The sequence below is a fragment of the Procambarus clarkii genome, chromosome 52 (genome assembly GCF_040958095.1).
Source record: "Procambarus clarkii isolate CNS0578487 chromosome 52, FALCON_Pclarkii_2.0, whole genome shotgun sequence".
Classification (NCBI taxonomy): Eukaryota; Metazoa; Arthropoda; class Malacostraca; order Decapoda; family Cambaridae; genus Procambarus; species Procambarus clarkii.
The window spans coordinates 28196345-28217849 of NC_091201.1; the positions used below are offsets into that span (position 1 = coordinate 28196345).

Below are 21505 nucleotides of genomic sequence, written 5' to 3' on the forward strand. Positions count from 1 at the left end.
TTCCTTTTGGCTTAGGGTTTGCACCACCTGTTGAAAACTTTACTAAATGCAAACTCTGTCAGCAGCACTATTCACATACATTACATCACTATTTAATCAAATGCGAAAATATCTCGGAATTCAGAGACAACTCTTATCAGCGGTGTTCAAGAAATGACGTGAAAATACTTGCAGGCGATGAGTCACAATAACATGGCTGAAGTATGTTGACCACATACTAGAAGGTAAAGGGACAACGACGTTTCGGTCCGTCCTGGACCGAATCTCGGAATTCTGCATTCTCAATTGACTTGAGAATGGTCCAGGACGGACCGAAACGTCGTCGTCCCTTCACTTTCTAGTGTGTGGTCTGGTCAACGTGAAAATACTTCATTAAAAACGATGTTCTATCGGAAATCTTAGCCACGTATCCAAAGAACTCTTTTTTTTCCTATAAGCTTAAAAGTATACGCAGCAATGTACTTCTATCATATTCTGTATGAAAGATTACAGTGTTGATCAAATACTAGCTATAAGTTCATTTGATATCCCCATATCATGGGGATGGTTAGTCATACATGGAATCAGGAGAGAACATGATATTAGCCTCCACTAGCAAACTCTGGGGTAGAGCACAACAATATCTTCTGCTTGCCGTGTGCATGTGATAAGTCTGAAAATTAGGTTGAATATGGGTGTTCTAATTTCAATTTAATAGTATAAGTATTCAATAGTACCTAAATTGTGCAGAAAAATATTATTTGAAATTGCCGCCAATTGTGCTCATTCGTAAATGCATAAAAATAACACATGAAGCCTCTTATGATCACTAATATTGCCAATCTGTACTGATATATGGCATCTATAGCAAAACCTATGATAAAATTTTTATATTTATTAAAGTTTTGCCATAAATTGTAAGTTAGCTAAAATATATTCATGTAATTTATGTAGAGGGTAGTTGTCCAAATATTTTCTTAACCGTGCCCATGTAAAACACATTAACTGTTAATCATCTATCCTCAATAATTACATATATATATTGAATTAGCATTAAAAATAAGGTGAAACATATTAAAACAGGCGAGAGATGGCAGGAAGGCTTCGAACCCACACGCGAAAATGTCAGTAACCCAGCTACCTTGCTATGTTTTACCGCAAGCTGATTCCAGGCGAAAATAACCAATTTATGCTAGGCTGTGCGTCTGTAAGTACTGTGTGGGACCCGGACTTGACATGCTGCATGTTTGAGGCTGTTGGTAAGGAGTGTTTAGGCGGGTATATGTGGGTGGGAGAGGTAGTTCCTGGCTGAGGTCACCTGGGGCGGGACGTGACTGGTCGCCCCCTTGTCAGAGTTGACCCTAATTAACCATTTGGAATCTACCCTTAACATACCCCTAGGCCAATCTGGCCCTCGAACAAGGCACCTGAAGCAACCTGATTAGAATACATTTGCAGGTTTTTGGATACTTTATAAAATTACTGGATTTCTCACTAGGTTAAAGTGATTTTTTTATTTTTTTTTTTGTTTTTTTGCTAAATAAAGTACTGTATTTTTAACAAAATTAAAAAATACAGTGACTCGAAAGGGAAAATGTTCTGTTACAGTGACACTGTAAGATAAACTAATAAGATGTCTTGAGGTTGTAGTGGCCGCCAGATTATCCGGCACCCAACTGCTGGTATTCGATCAAGTGGGTATTATACCTATTTCTACATACTGTAAATACAATGGTACAAATATGATCACGCCTATTACTCGTCATACACTATTTTAGATCAAGAACATAGTGAAGATGTTCACCAGAATGAACCACAGGAACATTTTCTCCACACTATCCCCCAAAGTGTTCACATTATAATAATACTAAATAAGATAATGTTTATTCGGGTAAAAGTACATACATCCAAAATGAATTACAAACAGAATGTTGGATTTCTAGATAGAGCAGATATATATATATATACTATGCCTAAAGCCACTAATGTGGTCAGCGTTTCGGGCAAGATGTGGGAAAAAACACTAAATAGGTTTTTGCAAGTTGTATGTGTTGTATTGGTTTGTCAACAAAGATGTGTACTTAGTGGAACACTCCTTCAGTCATATTAGTCTAAATTTCAAAGGTGTGGGTACTTAAACAGTTTGTATATTGAAAATTTATCATAAATTTTATAAATATTTGATTAAATTACCTGAATTTATATACACACACACACACACACACACACATGCATAATTACACTCCTGGTGACTCGGTAAATTTGAGTTCAATGGATTAGTTCAAACATAGATTAGACATATGAATGACTTCCAGTTGTTATAAATAGTAGTTACTGTACTTAATGTGGGTCAGTAGGCCTTCTGCAATTTTCTTTACTTCTATACTTTTATGTGAAGTATAATAACTGGGTGGTCAGTAAGGTAGTACTGTATGTTGATTTGGTATCCCTCCAGATATTATGTGGGTGTTCAGCTGTGTATGTGGGTGGGCGGGCGGGCGAGTGTTCTCATGGATGTCTGTGATTGGGGGAGTATACAGTATCTCAAAATATATTAAGTGATCAAAGATATTTAATGCTGTTAGGCTTGTGGCAAGCAATGGATTATAGTGGGTGTCACATCTGGTATTCAGACATGTCATGTTGCCGAGTCTTTTAACCATCTCGAATGCCAATCTCTGACCATATCTGAAAATCAGCAGTCAAGACCCCCCATATTTAGCATTATTATTATTTTATTTGTTTATATATTGTAGGATATTAGCAATTACCTTAATAAGAATATAAATGATGGGTTGATTTTTTTCATAATTTCATAATATTTCAGAAGTTACGTTATGGCTGACCTTGGGTTTGCAGTGATTTGCTCTAGCAATATGAATCGCAGCATGGAGGCTCATGCTTTTTTAAGGTAAGAATCTGTACTGCTGACTCATTTTTCCTCCGATATCACCTCCCTATTGAAGCTTATATATATTTTAGATAATTTTTTTTAGTGTGCTGACATTATGTATTGTAAATTTGTTGCTACATTTTTAAGTAATACAGTATAACTAAACCAGCAAAGCGAGAGTTATACATTTTTAATTAAATGCTTTACAGTAGTGTATATAAATTTTATTCAACAGTAAAAAGGGCTTTAATGTGAGATCCTTTGGAACGGGAGACAAAGTGAAGCTACCAGGACCTGCTCCAGACAAACCCAACTGCTACGAGTTCGGAACATCCTACGATGATATATATAACGACCTTCTAAAAAAAGATAAAACACTGTATCCTTTAAATACCTATCTGTTACTTGCAATTGAAGTTTTCGAGAGAGGAGTGAGGCTTGGGTAAATGGCTTGACTTACTAACATATGAATACTGAATGTAGATTGCAGAGCATAACAAAAACATTATTGATGGGAAGTATTGTTAATGAAATGCAAATGGGACACAAAATATAATTGTTTTTGACCACAAACCTTGTTGAGTAAGAGTATGTTATAAAACTATATTATTAGTTTTATAACTAATAATGGCATCATTGGTACTTTTTTTTTTTACAAGGTAGGAGTACAGCTGTTTATATATAATCTTTTCAGATATTTTTTTTAATATTGGTAGGTTTGATTGTAATTGTTTGCCAGCATTCTAACCACCATTATACGCTGGAGTTATTCTCTCTTCCTGAGCTCTAGTGAATATATAACTGAAGGTCATATATAAGCATGAAATATGTGTTAATTATGATTCTCGCATTAATATTCATTTTATTTCTACAATTTTTCACGCTATAAACTATCTCGCCTTTTATAAAGTAAAAAAAAAATAGCTGTTACTGTAGCTATTACTGTTGTCATTAAAAAATTATAGTTGTACATTATACATATATTGTATACATGCAATATATAATTATACAATAATAAATTGTATTTATTATTGTGCTGTTATATAATATATTTATACAGTGGTACTTTTGTTTTCGTATTTAATCCGTTCCCAGAGACGGTATGAAAACAAAAGTACAAAAGCGAAACGAATTTTCCCATAAATAATGTAAATTGAATTAATCCGTTCCACACCCCCAAATATATTAATTAAAAATACATTTTATACAGAATAATGCTCTTAGGTACCTTACCTTTATTGAGGACTCTTGTTGGTGTATGGAATACAGTGAGGAAGGGGGAAGAGGAGGAGAGGTGTTAGTGTTCGGAAGGTGTCCCCCCTGCCATTACAACAGCTGTGATGACATTTCTGGGGTACTCCCTTACGTTTTGCAGGCATACCACTAGGACCTGGTTGTGGCTCGCTGCTTGCTTGTCTTACTAAGAATCTGTTTATAGACACTTGTTTTCCTTACATTTTAACACTTATCTGTAGTGAGACATCATTTTGTCTCACTATGCATGATTTCTTGTTTTTCTTCTATTGTCATCCTCACAACTATTTTCTTAGGTTGAACATTAGTACCGACTTTCTTGGAACTCATCGCATGATATATAATAACTTTTATGATCACAAACCAAAAAAGCACAAAAACGATAAAATTCTTCACAAAGCATTCAAACATGATTATCACTAGGCAGGAGACACTGGTAAATTGAAGAGTTACGTGCTCGGTGGACCCATGTGTGTGTAAACAAACTCCGAAAACCAAGGCAAACAACGCGTACTGAATCAAATTGTTTTAAGAAATTGGAGACGAGAACCGAAAAATACGAAAAGAGGGGCATATGAAAACTGAGGTTCCACTGTATATGTACAATATACAGTACTGTATATAATTATACAATAGTTTTTATTAGTTTTTGTATTTCAAGTATTTTAAGTACATATCAAGTACAAATTATTTATTAATTTTCTTACTTTATTTAGGGATAAGATAGTGTTTGTAATTAACCAGCCATAATCAGGTTAATTATGTATAAAGAACAAAAAACAAGATGGTAAATTGGCAGTCAGTGGGAAAAGGTGGCCACATGCTGCCTCGTTGTTTCACTGCCTTGATCCCTCACTGCAGACCACCATCACACTGACTATACAGAACAAATATGTATCGCCACTTCTTGCATGCAATGTTCTGATATTTATACCTAACCTGATAAAACCCTTCATTTTTGTTTTTTTATTTTATTTAGAATGTGTTGCTAATCCCATAAAAGATAAGTTTTGCCCAGTTTGATTGGGGTTTTGTCTGCTTTGGGCAACTAGTTCCACCTGCCGCCACTTATCTCCATCCTGGAGTTGGAGCAACTGACAGTGGGGGTGAGGTGGCATTCCCATGTTTTGTGTGGGTGTTCTTATGAGGATCGGAATTCTGGCTTAATTGGAATTTCACCATCTCTCATTTCCTCAGGTAGGTGTGCCTCTTACTTTGTGTGTGTGTGTACCCCCCCTTTTCAGTAGTGCATGCAGTTGCTTGCTGGTATGCATTACCTCCTTTGGCCATGTTCACATCAGCTGGTGTGCCCTGGTTGTATGCAATGGTTTTGCCCTGAGACTGTACTACTGTGCTTTTTTGCCATCGTCTTGCCTGAAGATTGTCTGGCTGGATACCCAGCAGTTCCAGGGCAGTGTGCTTGGTAATTACTGGCCTATATGTCTACCAGTTCTTGAACAGAGAGTCTGGTGGTTACCGAGTTGTGTGCCTGCTTGTTTCTGGGATGCATTTTCGAAGGTTCCTGTACTGTTTCATGAAGCACTCGGGCTGTGCATTCAAGGGTTCCTGGGCTGCATGCCCATGATCCATGAAATCTGTGGGGTTTTTATATTTTGCTTGGAGGGGACATGGCTGCTAGGAAATGTGCTTGTTCTTGGTGTGCGAAGACTGTTACTGGGAGCCTGGCATGTTTGTGTCTTTTGTATGGCAGTGATATAAGGTGAGGGGATCAACCCCAGAAAGAGGTGTTAAATTTCACTCAATGCTTTATTTTTGTTCATCATGGACAACTAGATGAATGTACAGTACAGTATTTGTTCAACCCATCCCCCCCCTGTGAATATGATATAGTAACAAAGAAAATGATCTAGACCTGGTCATCAATGAAAGCACTCTTATGTAAGTTCTTAACATTCACAGAGTTAAGAACCTTTCAGAACTGTTCTTTTTATTATACACCATGCCTTTTACTACCTTTATGCATCTCTACTCATTTGGATTTTGTGTATTTATTGAAATAGCCACTTTACTTCACATTATGTGGTGTGAGGTTTGGTGATTTCTTTATGTACTGGTATTTCATAACCAAATCATTCTGCAGCACAAAGAAGTCAAAATTTGTTTTGGATTTAGATGCTAGTGACAATTGTGAGGATGTATTCTGGGTGCTTGAGAAATTTTAGAGTACATTGCCTTACTTGTAATGTTGGATTAAATTGATTCAGGTAAGCAGATGGACTGACTCGTTCAGTATATTAATGCAATAATAGAATTACCTGTACAGAGGAATTACAAATTCCTCTGAAAAATTACATTATTTTTGTTTTAAACTAATTTCAGAGGTGTGCATATATTGATCACTTCAAAGGACAAAAATAATATTTGCAACAGTCATAATCAGGCAATGTATTATTGCAAGTGATTTATGCGAGATATTCCTCGATAAGATCATTTGAATTTTTTCCGTTTAGAAATTTGCATCTCGATGCTTGAGTGATCGTATATCTACAATAGTGTAAATTAAGATTACAAATTTACCTCCAAATCTTATTACAGTACAGTACTTATAATTTGCTGATAGCAGGGCATATTGTATAAATATTTCAAATTATATAAGGTAAACTATCCTTGCAGTGAAAATACTAATGCATATCTTGATATGCCTTCTGTTGATGATTGGATCATAAATTTAAATACTGTACGTACTGTAATTCGTAAATATTTAGCGTGGTTCAACATGTTATGTTTTGTGATAAAAATCTCTATATTAATCATAATTATTTAGTTCAGTATCTGATTATTAAATGCTTAGTCCAATTATAAAGTTAAAACTATTTATATAAGATACAGTACAGTATAAGCAAAGCAATGAGCAGTAAGTGTGTACGGTATGGGGAGATTCAGAATTGTTTTAATTTGGAAGATATACTGATATAAAAATAGCCATAGGGAATCCCCCGTTAAAGCAGGGTTTTTAATGTGACTACAGTATTTATTGAAATACTTTTTTTTATTATTATCTTTTGTGTAAACTTAATAAAAATGCAATCCTAGAATATTTGTTGTTTATATCCTTACAGTTTTGACGCAACATGCAATCTGTAAGTGGTCTAATCATTGCAATTATCTTTGTCCTCGAATCACCAAATGCATTTTTATTTATTTATTTGTTATATAAATTTTGTGAAATACTTTTATTTATCATAGGTACTGTGATAAAGGACTTTTAATTAGCTGAGCAGTTTAAGGATTAAGAGGATTATTTACTTCAAATTACAATACCAGTAGGCAAGGCATTAGCCTTAACATCTGGCATTGGTCAATACTCTAATATTTTTAACAAGCATCACACGTCACTCCTTTGAGTAAGCTGTTACTTTGTGCGATTAATTTTGCCAATTTGTAATATTGTATTGTATAGTGATGGAGGTGTGTGTTGACTTGTACCTGGATGGGATCCTGGGAGTTGTACTCCCCAAGTCCGGCCCGGGGCCATGCTTGACTTGCCATATACAGTAAAAGTACTGCAGTTCTTCTTTATGCTTGGTAACTAAAGTACAGTAAATATATTTGGTGTATGTCTGTTCTTTAATATGTATGCTATACTGTATATTATATTTGGCAAGTACAATACATTGCATACAATAAATTATTTCTTAAGGCACAGTGTAAATTTAACAACCCAGCCTCTAAAAATGATAGTATGTTACCTATAACTATTGTGGATGGAATGTGTACAAAATATAGATTGTTGCACATAAGAATTCTACCTTCTGCACTATTAGTATACTAAAAGCATAACAAAAACTGCTACAACCTAACCTGTTCAAGGCCTAAATAAGCAATCCTAAGAATTATAAATGGAAGCTTAGCCCTAATTCAGTATATATATTTACTAGGTTGAGATAAGTTTAGATTTCAGCGTTGCCTACTTTCTTGGCCTCTACTAAATCAGTTGTACAAAATAAGGACTATTTTTGGTTGCAACAGTCCATATTTTGTACATTATATGTACAGTTGCTATTGGCACCTACTGTACATACATTTTGGGGAATAGGTTTAGATTTTAATAAATTTTGAAGAGAATGCCTAGTGTAAATCAGTGACCAACATTTTCAGTGTGTTTTGCCATTTATGCTTTCTCTAAAAATAACAAGGACTAGGTATATGGTGGGTCTTAAATGGCAAACAGCAAATGGTATATTGTCAAGAAAGAACAGGTCAGATGAACAGCACTTGGTACTAAACAGGCTAATTGTCTATCAACAATTGAACGAATGTTTTCTTAATATAAGCAAAGAAATTTTATTTGATGAAAATATTTTAAATTTAAATGAAAATTGATGCTATACATCTATGGAAACTGCACCAGTTGGAACCATGATACTTTCCCAGTTGCTTGTTGTTCAGGTTGTTCATGGGTATGGGTACATATATTCTTACAATTTGCCGGGTGCTTTAACTGCGGTCTGCGGTTATAATTCTGGACTATATTACCATTTTCTGGGCTGGCAGTTGGCATGTTTCATCGTCTGCATTTTTTGTAGTACACACTTTTGTAGTATGCACAGACGACACTCAGACAGCACCCCACCACACCAGCACCAGTGTAATTACACTTAGGTAATTACACTGGTGCTGGTGTGGTGGGGTGCTGTCTGAGTGTTGTCTGTGCCACATTTGCAGGTTGGTTTCCAGACTTGTGGCTCATTTTCATAGGCCTTCAGGATGCTTTCGGCATCTCTTTCCATCTGTCTCAAGTGTTCTTTGCTCTCTGGTGTGTCCATTATACACCCTGTCCTGTGGCTGCAATGCAGCATTTTGGATGCTCCCTGGGGCTGGAGTGCTGTTGATTGCTCCTGTTTTGTCAATTTCATTGTTCCAAGGCTGCATTTCCTAGGCCCTTCACCTGGCGATTTGGTTCTACCAGCCGGCTGTTTGTGTCTGGTTAGGGGGAATGTATAGATGTATGCTGCTTTTATGGCATTCTTTGACAGTCTGTTATGTTACCAGCTGATATTATTGGATCTCCTTTGGTATTGCCAAGCTTGTGTGCTTGGGCAATTAGTACAAGGTTGCCATTCTTTTTCCCTGCCAGTAGTTTGTTCTATTGGCAAACCAAACAACTACTGGTTTGCCAGTAGTTGTCTGTTCAGCCTTCTGACCTTTGTTCTTTCTTTTGTTCATGGTTGTTTTCCAGCTTCAGTTTTTTGGCAATTCATTTCGATGCTAGCCTTTTGCTTCTCCTCGGATGTTCCTTAGGCTTATTACTAAGTCATTTGGTGCAGTGCTGCTAATTTGTCACTCTTCTACAGTTAAGCTCTTTTGTGACTTACATGGTTTTTGCACTAATGCTGTCCTCTCCTGAGGCACTGTTGGGAGTAATGACTGGCAAGCTACAGCTACTGAGAGAGCCTTCACGGGAATCATGCACTGAATGTAATGAAATGCCCTTTTCTGGTATGACCTTCAGTAGCTCCTCATCCTTTCCCTGTTAACTTTCCTTCCTGTGGGGATTTTGGGGATTTTTGGGGCTTGTGAGTAAGGCAAGAGGAGGGTCGGTACCCAGGGCGATTTGACCATTTGGTGGTGACCGAGCTCGCAAGGGTCAAGGTGATTTACCTGTGGCAACGATCAGTTGGCTTGTTTTTCTACTTCTTACAAGAAATAGTTTGTTAGTGTGTTTAGTTCCACTTAAACTTTCATTTTTTTGTTTACACAGGTGGGGTAACACAGGTTTTTTTTTACCTACAACAAATTACTCGTGAAGTGTAGGGCGAGGGTGTTACTACCGTGCCACCTCTTGCCTTGTAGAAAGAACCATATTCTAGTCATGGCTCCCATTAGGTTAGTGTGGGTTTTGAGGCTGGTTGCTCAACCATTCCAGTGTGAACACTGGGGAGCAGCTAGAACCTACCAGAAATGGGCATTTCACTACATTTAATGATTAAATTTTGTTTATGCATATTTTTTTCATAGTAATGCACATTAATGCATGTACACATTTTCACACATACCACTACAGTACAGTATATTCATATTGCAAATGTAAATAGAGCTTATATACAGTACTCAGCACTGCACATTTACACAAGGACCTAAAATTGCCACAAAGTTTTATGTTTGGTATATTCAGAGCTTCTTCACCAGCTGCTGCATGACTGAGTGGAGTTTCCAGGTCAGTAATTTTCCATCAACATTTTAACAGTATGTATTGAAAGCTCCTTTTACTATAAAAATCATGTATTGTAATTACTGCATACAGTATATTACTTGCTATCAGCTTGGTTAAGTAATCAGCTCTCAAGTATGGTAATCATTTCTTCAGATGATGAAGATTTCACCGTATTGTACACTAAAAAGTCTTGAAAACAGGAAAATGGATGTTCCTTAACTATCAGAACACAGATACACCCAGAATGGTCTCCTTCACATGTTAGATAGAAATCGAAGAATCAAACCAGATCCTGAACGGTTTCAAGTGTGCAAAGACAAGTTTGACATTATAATTACATGTGAAGAACGAGTATATGATCAAGTTCTTGAATGTAAGTATGATGAAGCTGTGAAGACAGTGTGATGGTACAGTATACATACAGTATTTCTTGTATAAATTTTATTAAAATAATGTACACTACCGTACATTAAAATTTTAAATATGGATAAAATATCACCCAAGATAATAAGACAGGCTTAAACTGTGTTTGTAACTGAATTTGATTTACAGTGTATTTGTGTTATTAATATACTATACTGTCAATTATTTTGTTTGATTGGTCTCTGTCAGGATGCTAATGAACTTTGCAGTCTCATGCTTCTTCAGTGAAATAGTTTTAGTAGCGATGACTAGATACTTGATAGAATACCTGGGACTGCTCGGAATCCAAGCCTAAGGCCCATGGTTATTTTAATCCACCTCTGAACTTCACTCACTTTCATGGTCCAGTTAAGAGTCCACCTCTCTGAGGGAAATCAAGAGTTGCTTCTTTCAGACAAGTGGAATAGTGGGGTATACCCATTATATACTGGCCTGCCAGTTCTCGGGTCATCTGATGGCTTATAGACTTCGTGTCTGGCAGTTCCTGGTTCAAGTGCCTAGACTAGATTTCTGGGCTAAGTGCCTAGACTTGGTTTTTGGCTAAGGGACCTAGACTAGGTTTCTGGGTTGAGGGGCCCATACGTTCCCAAGCTGTGTTCCTTGGTATTGTTTTGCCCTGTTGTCAGACTGTTCTGACCCTAAGGTTCAATATAATCCATGCCTTTGCAGTTCTGATCTTGGTGTCAAGTGGTTTACCCTGGCCTCAAGTAATGATCTTCAAGTGTAGTATTCTTGGGTATGGAAGTTGAATGTTTTCTTGCTGCTCCCTGGATGGCAGGTTCGAATACCAGTGGGGCTCTTTATGCTAGGTAAATATGTCTTGCTCTTCTCTGTTATGATTTTCCCTTGATTGTCTTCTCTGATTTTACACTTGCTTGCTTGTGGCAACAGAGTTCTTTATTTGGAGACCCTGAAGCTTGATATTGCTCTGGGCTGTGTTTTGCCTTGCATTGCATGTTGTGGGCTGTCTGAAGTTTTTCTCTGATTATCCAGGCTCCTTGCCCTCATCTTTGAGGATTTTGACCTCTGCCTTTCTGTCTCCAGGGTGTGGGAATTGTTTACCTCGGGCTGGTTGTGCTGTGTACCCCATGCTATATGAGCTACACGTCCTTTGCCTTCTGGACAGATCACCCCACATTTTTGTACTGCAGTCCTGAGTGTTGAGATGATGATCCATTTTTAGCTGAGGGGTACAGTAGGCCTCTGGTTCAGGGCCTCATTCACATGCCAATCATCCTGGGCCATGAGTTTCAGCTCTCTGATCTACTGACCAATTCCTAGGGCCTTGGATTTGTGATCCCTGTCCCAGTTTCTTTTGGGGATTAGGTTCCTGACATCCTTTTGATCACTCACTTTCCTGTTGTGATTGGTATTGTTCTCTGCATCGATCATTAACCTTTCACTCATTTTATTTATTTCTTCAATCAGTAGTTTGTTTTATTTCACCTAATCTTTCTAGTGGGTTGTCCTTGGTTTTGGTTGGTCTTTGATTCCCAAGCTCTCCTCACCTCAGCTCTCCTCACTGGGGCCTCGTAGCCTGGTGGATAGCACGCAGGACTCGTAATTCTGTGGCGCAGGTTCGATTCCCGCACGAGGCAGAAACAAATGGGCAAAGTTTCTTTCACCCTGAATGCCCCTGTTACCTAGCAGTAAATAGGTACCTGGGAGTTAGTCAGCTGTCACGGGCTGCTTCCTGGGGGTGGAGGCCTGGTCGAGGACCGGGCCGCGGGGACACTAAAAGCCCCGAAATCATCTCAAGATAACCTGAAGATAACCTCGTAAAAGAGTGTTAGCGTCTGGCCATGACTTCCGGTAGGACAGCATGGGTCTCGGAGGCCTGGTGCACTCTTCAAGGGTTGGATATACCAGTGTGTAAGCTACAGAAATTGCTGGTTTGCAGTTGCAGCCATCATTTTGCTTTTAAATGCAGAGCTACTGCTTCCCTCCACAATGATCTTCTGCAAGCCTCTTGCTTTATTTGGCAGCATTGCAGTAGGCCTGTGCCTTTGTGTCGGCAACTTTTAGCCTCTGCCTCTATGGAGGCTGCTGTGCGCTTCTGTTCTTTTCACTGCCCCTGTACTTTGTGTTCCAAACAGCCTGGCAGGCTGTGGCTGACTTGCGTGGTCTTACCTTGTTATCCAGGCATTTTGGTCTATGGCTGCTCTCTTCAGGAACCCCCTTTGCACTTACCATTAGGCCTAAAAAATACCATTAGGGTAAATAAATTTATTTGTTGACATAGTTTTCCTCCAGAGACATGCATAGGTATCCACAAAATGTCTAGCATCCATTTGCTCTTGAGTCCTGATCCCTGTGGTTACAGTATAAATGCTAAATACAAATACCCAAAGTTTATCTTAATTTATATAAATATACTTGTATCATTCTGTATTTTATTTTCTCTCACATTTAAATCTTGTCTTACAGGTTTAGAAGCACGAATTCCAGAGGAGAATACCCCAGTACATGTAATCAACATAGATATTCAGGATAACCACGAGGAGGCTACAATTGGTGCATTTATGATTTGCGAGTTAGCTGCTTTGGTAAGTTTGTACTATAACTGACCATTTGAATTACAGTGGAACCTTGATTGGGCAAATCTCTGGTTGGAACACGCACATTCCATTCCAGATCTCCTCACTTGATTCAATGAACAAGAGTTCGCTGAAGCAGGGGATGTGTGTATTTGCTGAATATTTTAGGACCGAGTTCACAGATGAAGGCAACATTACAAGAAATATTTGGGGCCTTGGGAAAGCTACTGAGCATATTTAAGACATTCTATGGTTCTATTTTATTTCCAGTTGCAGAGGTTTTTGTTCAGGGATATATGGGCCCGTTTTTCTTTGTAGAAGAAATTTTGATGCTTCGGCATGGAAAATATGCTAGATGTGGTTAAATCTCTTAACAGACAGGTTCTCATGGTGGTTGCCCTTCATGTGACAAGTTGAAATTATAATTTTGCTCGGTGAAATTGGCCCATAGGGTGAGGAATATTAAGTATGAATGGTAAATTATTATAGCTCTAATCAGGCTTTTAATAATTTTCATAGATGGGTGCAACATTACCATAAATAATAAGGGACCTTGGGAAAGCCATTGAACATATTTAAAAACCAAACTCTATGGTACATTTTCATTTTGAGATTTCCCGGTTTTTGCTCACTAATATAGGTCTTTTTTCCTTTAAAATGTGATTTCAAGGCTAGGGAGGAGGAAATATGCTAGATGTAGTCAAGTCTCTACAGACAGGCTCTTTTGGTAGTTGTCCTTTATATGATAGGTTGAAATTAAAATTTAGCTCTGTGAAATCAACCTATAGAGTATGGGAAATACTGCATTAGGGTATAAATGATAACGCTCTTAATATGGCTCCAATCACGTTTTTGATGACTTTTGTAGCTGGACTCGTCATTTAATATTTAAAGAATGATTCATTGTATGCACTTGAAAATATAAATTACAAGCGTCAGCAAAGAAGTATAACTTCTATTGAATTTTGCCCCTTTAGCAAAATAATAGTTTTGAGTGTGATGAAATACCCTTGGTAGTACTGTACCTCAGTTGCTCTACTGTGTTTAACTCTGGCATGCCTAGGACATGCTGAACACACCAAGCTCCTGTTGACTATCTTAACCAACCAGGTACAAGGTGTTATGCCCCCTTCAATGGGGCAGGTACTGTGTGGGATCTGATATCAACCCACCACTAGGGTATCACACCACAAATTTAATGAGGCAGCCAAAAGCACCATAAGTTCCTCCTACACTGAATTACAAAATATGCTCTGAACAAGCTTAACAGCCACCAACCAATTTTCTGTGTGTCCTGAGCCCATTATGTGCCTCTGTAACCCTTTCAACTATTGCCCACAAGATGGGTACAGGGTCCATAATAAATGAACTAAGCTAAACTGTCTACTAGGTGATGGCCCAATCTACTTGATGCCCCAGGGAAGGTGCCCACCTTACTTTTGAGCCCCTCATGATGCCTAGTGGCACAGGAAGATGGGAGAAATTGAAGGGAATGAAAAGCTACTGTGGTGATGGCCTATTTCTGGGCAGGCTCCATAAGTACTACCTCTGTGAGACTTGATCTGGATGTTGCAAACCCCAGTTTTCCAGAACCAATATTCTGTCCCTCTAAACCCCCTGAACCATTCCTGTACTAACTTCTCATCTAGGGAGTATTTCTTGGTTATGGAGATTATTAAAACAGAGGATTATATAAATGCTAAGGTTTTAGATTAATTTTGTTATAATGTGTTGAAACTGTATTATGGTTACAGTATAAATATATCTACAGTTTATCAGTGCTAACTTCCTAATGCATGTATTTAGTTATTTTTTTTCTTCCAGCTTTCTGGTACTGAAGATTTGGACAATGATATTGATGAACTTCTACACGAGTTTGAAACTAAGTGCCAGAGGAATGTACTTCACTGTGTACAGTTTTATTAAACATTTACTGTGAATATTTATTGAAAATGTGGGAGATAATTTCCTAAGCAGTTCATTCCTAGATACTGAAGAGTGTTTACGTATTTCTACTACATGTATATTGATTATTTTTTTAGTTAACTGTTCCTCAGTGAGCATTGATGCTCTTACATCATTTGAAATCTGATACATTGCATACTGTGCATTGTAAAATATGTATACTGTACCAAGACCAAATTGAAGCGGCAGCTCAACATTGCAGAAGACTCAAGACTGCTTTCATGAAATAAATGTCATTGTAAGTCCTGAAGACGTGTTGATAATATTGTTAAGCCAAACAATGTGTTGCTGATATTAAAACAGAACATGTTTGACTTCAATAGGTCATGTTTATTGTACTACAAATCATTATTTTGGTACAGCATTTCATCAATTGTTTACATTAACTTATATTACAAAATGTTTAAGTATTTAGCATTATGTATATGTTTTTAATAGCTTCCATGTTAAATTAATATCTTACACAGATAAATATTTAAATGCTTACTCTGTGTAAGGCACATTAATTTAATACTTTTATATGTTTTGTGTTGTTTGTGTTCTATTGTATAAGCATACTGGCTCAAAATATAATATGAATAATAAATACATAGTGAATATTACAGCAATGCCTGGAAAAAATATAATGAACAGTTAGAGGATTTATTTTGTTTTTGTGTAGAAAAACTTTTATCAATTAAAATTCTAATATTAGAAATATAATGTTGCTCATAGAAAACTTAGATACGAAAATATAATGCTCAATTGTACTTTGCATAAATACATAATTACTGTATTATAAATAGTAAACTATATGAAAAGATAATATTTTTGTTTTAGTTTGCAAACAAATAAGATAAATATAATTAAAAATACAGTACTGTACTGTCAAAAGTATTATGTACAGTGATGAAAATAAGGGAAGCTGATAGTACAGTCAAGTTTTTTCTCGACTCACAATCAGGAATTCCTGGCTTGAATACCGGGCGGGACAGAAATGGGTGGACACATTTCCTATCACCTGATGCATTTGTTCACCTAGCAGTAAATAGATATCCAGGAGTTAGTCCATTTGTTGAGGGGGGTTAATTACTGAACCCTCCCCCATCCTCGGGAAGGTTCAGTAATTCGACCTGGGGGGGGTAGGGTTGATCTCGATATAAGCCTAACATGTATATAGTATACATTGGCTGCCTGACAACCCTGACACACAATGAATTATTACAAATTATTAAATTGCTAGAAATAAATAAAATAATATGTGGTTAATGTTATAACTTGTTTAGCTACAATAACTAATACCTTTAATTTTGGTATTTTAAATTATATATGTAAAGAAAGGTATTAACTACACACTTATTCAATATGCAGAAGAGTCATGGCTCAGAATGCATATATAGACAGTATATACATCATATTTCTAAAGCTTGGTAGCTGTTTGTGAATCTTCAAGTTAATAACAATATGTACTGTATTCTAAAATTTTGTAGATTTTACTATACTGCATTGCATTTATAAGCTTTTGAGTATGTAAGTAAAATTAAGTACAATTCAAATTTAAAGATTAAAATTCTGTGGTGTCATAGATTTGGTTTATTTTTGAGTTCAGGTTAATTTGATCACCAATGTGTTATACCTGTTATGTACAGTCATAAAATGATATCATAGGGGTTGAATGAGTTATTCATATTCCTCCCTTTTAAAATACTTCTTTCAATGACATCCCAGGGAACACGCATAATTTTTTTTTTTTCTTTGTATATGTAGTGTCACTAGTATTGTATATAGATATCCTTGTATCTTGAAATTGTTAAGGATATTCCTTTGAAAATAGTAATTTGTGGACCAGCTCAAAAGTGGTACTGTATGTTATACAGTATAACCTATCGTGCAGATACAGTATAACCACAGGGTGATGATATGCAGTTTGGCATGTTGCAGGCTTTTCACTTTATGAAACTGGCTTCATTCTTATTTTATTCTATTTGGTTAAAGTAAGACATTGTATTTCACTGAGTGAACTACAAGTGATATAAAACTAATAACCCAAATACCTGTATATCTAATAGTACTGTGATTGTAAAGAGAACATAGATTATTCTGCATACTCTTGTGATATGAGTTCTCTTTCAGTACTTATGGCCTACCTCCCAGTGGCCACAATGTCATAGTAACATTAATTCAACGCTTTCAATGCTGAATATACGTTACACTTGCTTATTCTGCCCACTGGGTTCTCAAAGAAATAAAACATATATACAGTATTTTATTGCCAAATAAGTCTAAATGTTTTCTTTTCTCAATAATCAATAGAAGTTTATAGTAAATGAAGAAGTAAATGAGTTTAATAAAGAGATAATGAAGTCAACTAATTAAAATGTTGAGTTCATTTAACTCAACATTCATTTAACTTTGACAGCTTGTTTCATAGTGACTTAAGAGGGAGTATCAATATCCCACAACTTGAAATTAGAAGCTTTGAGAGTAAAGAATTTAAGTACAGTACGTAAATAATAAACATGCCAAGAATTTTTGCATTGAAGCCTTCAAATTTTTTTATTAATTGAGTCTCTTATATGAAAGTTAGCAGAGGTGTAGAACACATTTTGCTTCATTCATTTTGAGTTCTGTGAATTTTTTTTTTTTCTTGCTTGCTATCTCTTGTCTAAGACCTAACCAATTACTTAGCCACTTTAAAAATGTCATCTCACCGTATTTAAATATTTTTGTATAGAATCAATTTACCAAATCCTCCATCTTCCACATGATTTGAATACTGTAGTTAAAGTGAATCAGAGTAATTATATGGTATTCATGCATATAGTTTGTGTTTTATTATTCATAATTTTTATTTTAAATTGTGCCTACTAGATGCATTTCATTATTCAAAATTATTATATATATATATATATATATATATATATATATATATATATATATATATATATATATATATATATATATATACATACATACACACATATATATATAATTATAATGTGTGTGTAAATCACACAATTAACACGTGATGGAAAAATGTGAGTGTCAGACCCCGAAGGACAAATTGAAACAGAAATTTCCTTAAGTACTTTCATATTATAAAATGAAAATATATAATATACAGTGGTACCTCCATTTTTTAATTTAATCCGCTCCCAGAGACGGTTTGATACCCATAATTCAATAACCGAAACAAATTTTCCCGTACAAAATAATGTAAATTGAATTAATCCGTTCAACATCCTTAAAAATATTAACTAAAAAATACATTTATTAATACTAACCGCTCATATTTTGTACTACAGTACATGTACAAATATATCTTACCTTTATTGAGGAATCTTGTTTGTGTATGGAAGACGGTGAGGAAGGGAGGAGGAGGAGGAGAGGTATTAGTGTTTGGAAGGGGAGTCCCCTTCCATTATACCAACTGTGATGACATATCTGGTGAACTCTCTCTTGCATTTTGCAGGCATACCACTGGGACTTGGTTGTGGCTCACTGTTTGCTTGTCTTACTAAGAGTCTGTCTATAGACACTTGTTTTTCCCTACATTTTAACACTCCTCTGAAGTGAGACATCACATTGTCTCACTATGAATGATATCTTGTTTTTCCTCTATTGTCATCCTCACAACTATTTTCTTAGGTTGAACTTTACCACTGGCTTTCTTGGAGTGCATGGTATGATATATAATTATAACTTTTATGTTCAGAAACCAAAAAAAGCAGAAACAATGAAATTCTTCACAAAGAATTAAAGCGGGGTTGTCATTAGGTGGGAGACACTGGTAAACTGAAGCGTGCCACGTGCTTCGTCGACCCATGCGTGTACCAACGAACTCGAGCACCGAGACCAACCTTGAATACAGAGTCAAATTTTTCAAAGAAATTGAGCTCGAGACCTGAAAAATTTGAAGAGGGGCATTCGAAAACCGCGGTTACACAATAAATAAATAAATATATATATGTCGTACCTAGTAGCCAGAACGCACTTCTCAGCCTACTATGCAAGGCCCGATTTGCCTAATAAGCCAAGTTTTCATGAATTATTTATTTTTCGACTACCTAACCTACCTAACCTAACCTAACCTAACTTTTTCGGCTACCTAACCTAACCTATAAAGATAGGTTAGGTTAGGTAGGGTTGGTTAGGTTCGGTCATATATCTACGTTAATTTTAACTAAAATAAAAAAAAATTGTCCTCATACATAATGAAATGGGTAGCTTTATCATTTCATAAGAAAAAAAATTGAGAAAATATATTAATTCAGGAAAACTTGGCTTATTAGGCAAATCAGGCCTTGCATAGTAGGCTGAGAAGTGCGTTCTGGCTACTAGGTACGACATATATATATTTATTTATTTAGATTTTTGATTTTTTAAAGTACAGTACTATAAGCAATATATTGTAAGTACTGTAAGCTATATGTTTTCTGAGAACCTGCTGTAGTTATTCATACTGTATTAAGTACTCTACTTCATATTACTGTACTGTATAGTTATTCTCGAGCTGCCTGTAAAGTGTTCGTAAACTTACCTATAAGGCGTTTTTCTGATCTGTGTTAACCCTAATTGTGCAGCTACATACTCAGATGGTTACCATGAAATGCAGGGGATTAAGTGCTTCAATGATCCAAACAACAGTTAAAAATGACTTTAGAAGTGATTGTGTGCTGCCTTTTCCCAGTAAATGAGCATTTTACAGTTGAACTTTATCCCATTCTGTATACTCTGTCAGTTATTTTCTATACATCAGTGTTCTTTTGTTTTTGGAGTTGGCTCCTGCAGTGCTCTCTTGGCCCTGGGGTATCTTAAAACAAGAAAATATTTCAAATTATCCTAATAATATCAAGTTGCCTATTACCAAAAATATATAATACTGTACCTGCACAAGTGAACCTTTACTGCATATTCCTTTACACTCTTCCTCATACCATCCATTCCTCCTTCAATCCATATCCCTCCCCCAAACCTCAGTGACCCAGTCACACAAGCAACAGCATTAACCCCTGGGCTGCAACTCTGTTAATACCATGCAATACCCAGGTGTGCATAAAATTAATTATATTTTTTTTTTAATTCTAATACTGTATTGTTAAAATGCATTCCCTGATTATCAGGAAAATAATACAAAAATTGTATGTGATTTTTTTTTGTAGGGGGGGGGGGGCAGTGAAGCCTGGAAGTCTCGCAAAGACACCACAATCCATTTCATCGTTCATCAAGCATGCATCCCATGGAGGATGTCTAGAGCCAGCTGTCAGGCAGGAGTTACAGCAAATATATATTTTTACATATTTATTTCAATGTTTCTGATTATTTTTGTTGTCTAGTTTTTTGCAGTAATATTATTCAATACTGTTTCTTGAGAAATGTATATATATTACAGTACAATAAAATGTGTGGAACATCGCAATGTTCTAATATACTGTATTTGTCACTAAGATTCGGCCACGTCTATATTTGCTGAAAACAATACAACATTCTATATTTGGTGTTATTATACTATATACACACTTTATATATGTACATTTTCATGCACAATTATGAACTGATAAGCCATTGTGACGGGTATGGTAATCTCATAACATGTGGTCAAAAGTTCAGCCTAGCTCTGTATATTTTGCATGAAATTGTAACTGCAGTATTGAATATATAATATTTTCTCCATATTTCCAATGCTATACCATAGTTTTTCAAGTGGAATGATACAATTGGCTGTCATTAATATTCGTCGCAATGAAATCATAGTGGTATGATATATCAATGAAAATCATTTTGAGGCAATGGAGTGACAAACTCGCGTTCTGGCGATTCCCAGACACCTGCCTTAAATGATTCGGCCAGGGTGGTACAAAAGTTGACCAACTCAGAATTCAACCGAGTTCTCTGAGAGATCCTGGAGGCCCCAAACCGGAGCCCAACCAGGGTTTTACAGCCGACCCGACCACACTCTGGCCTATGGAAATGGCATTCACATTCTTACACCCCACTTAGACTGCAATGAAAACACAATTTTTTTGTTTTTGTTTACAATGGTGTGAAATATCAATGAAAATCATATTGAGGCAATGGAGTGACGAACTCGCATTCTGGTCGATTCACAGATGCCTGCCTTAACTTCCTTTTTAAGTGATGCTGTGGACACAAACTGAACAGTGGTGCTGTTAGCTAATGCTTCACGTGCCAGCCTTGGTTGCTCACTCAGTACCGAGGCTCTCATACCCAGGAATGATGTCTATGATGTTTAAAAAAATAAGTGTTGCACTATATATACCGTGCAGCAGTGGTATATAT

General features: G+C 36.3%; 1 protein-coding gene across 3 annotated transcripts; it reads left to right on the plus strand.

Annotated features, from left to right (window-relative positions):
- The first annotated feature begins 1049 nt into the window (after window positions 1-1049).
- Ssu72 (Ssu72 CTD phosphatase) lies at window positions 1050-18028 on the plus strand. Of its 3 annotated transcripts, none has more exons than XM_045750742.2 (6): window positions 1050-1186; window positions 2807-2890; window positions 3108-3251; window positions 10535-10674; window positions 13152-13270; window positions 15086-18028. In XM_045750742.2, the coding sequence occupies exons 2-6, from the start codon at window positions 2817-2819 to the stop codon at window positions 15185-15187; spliced, it is 579 nt and encodes a 192-aa protein (XP_045606698.1). In that variant the 5' UTR covers window positions 1050-1186; window positions 2807-2816; the 3' UTR covers window positions 15188-18028. The 3 variants fall into 3 exon arrangements, with proteins under 3 accessions (XP_045606698.1, XP_045606699.1, XP_069160648.1); XM_045750743.2 differs by having other exon boundaries at window positions 1129-1238; XM_069304547.1 differs by lacking the exon at window positions 1050-1186 and adding an exon at window positions 1266-1437.
- Window positions 18029-21505: the final 3477 nt, after the last annotated feature.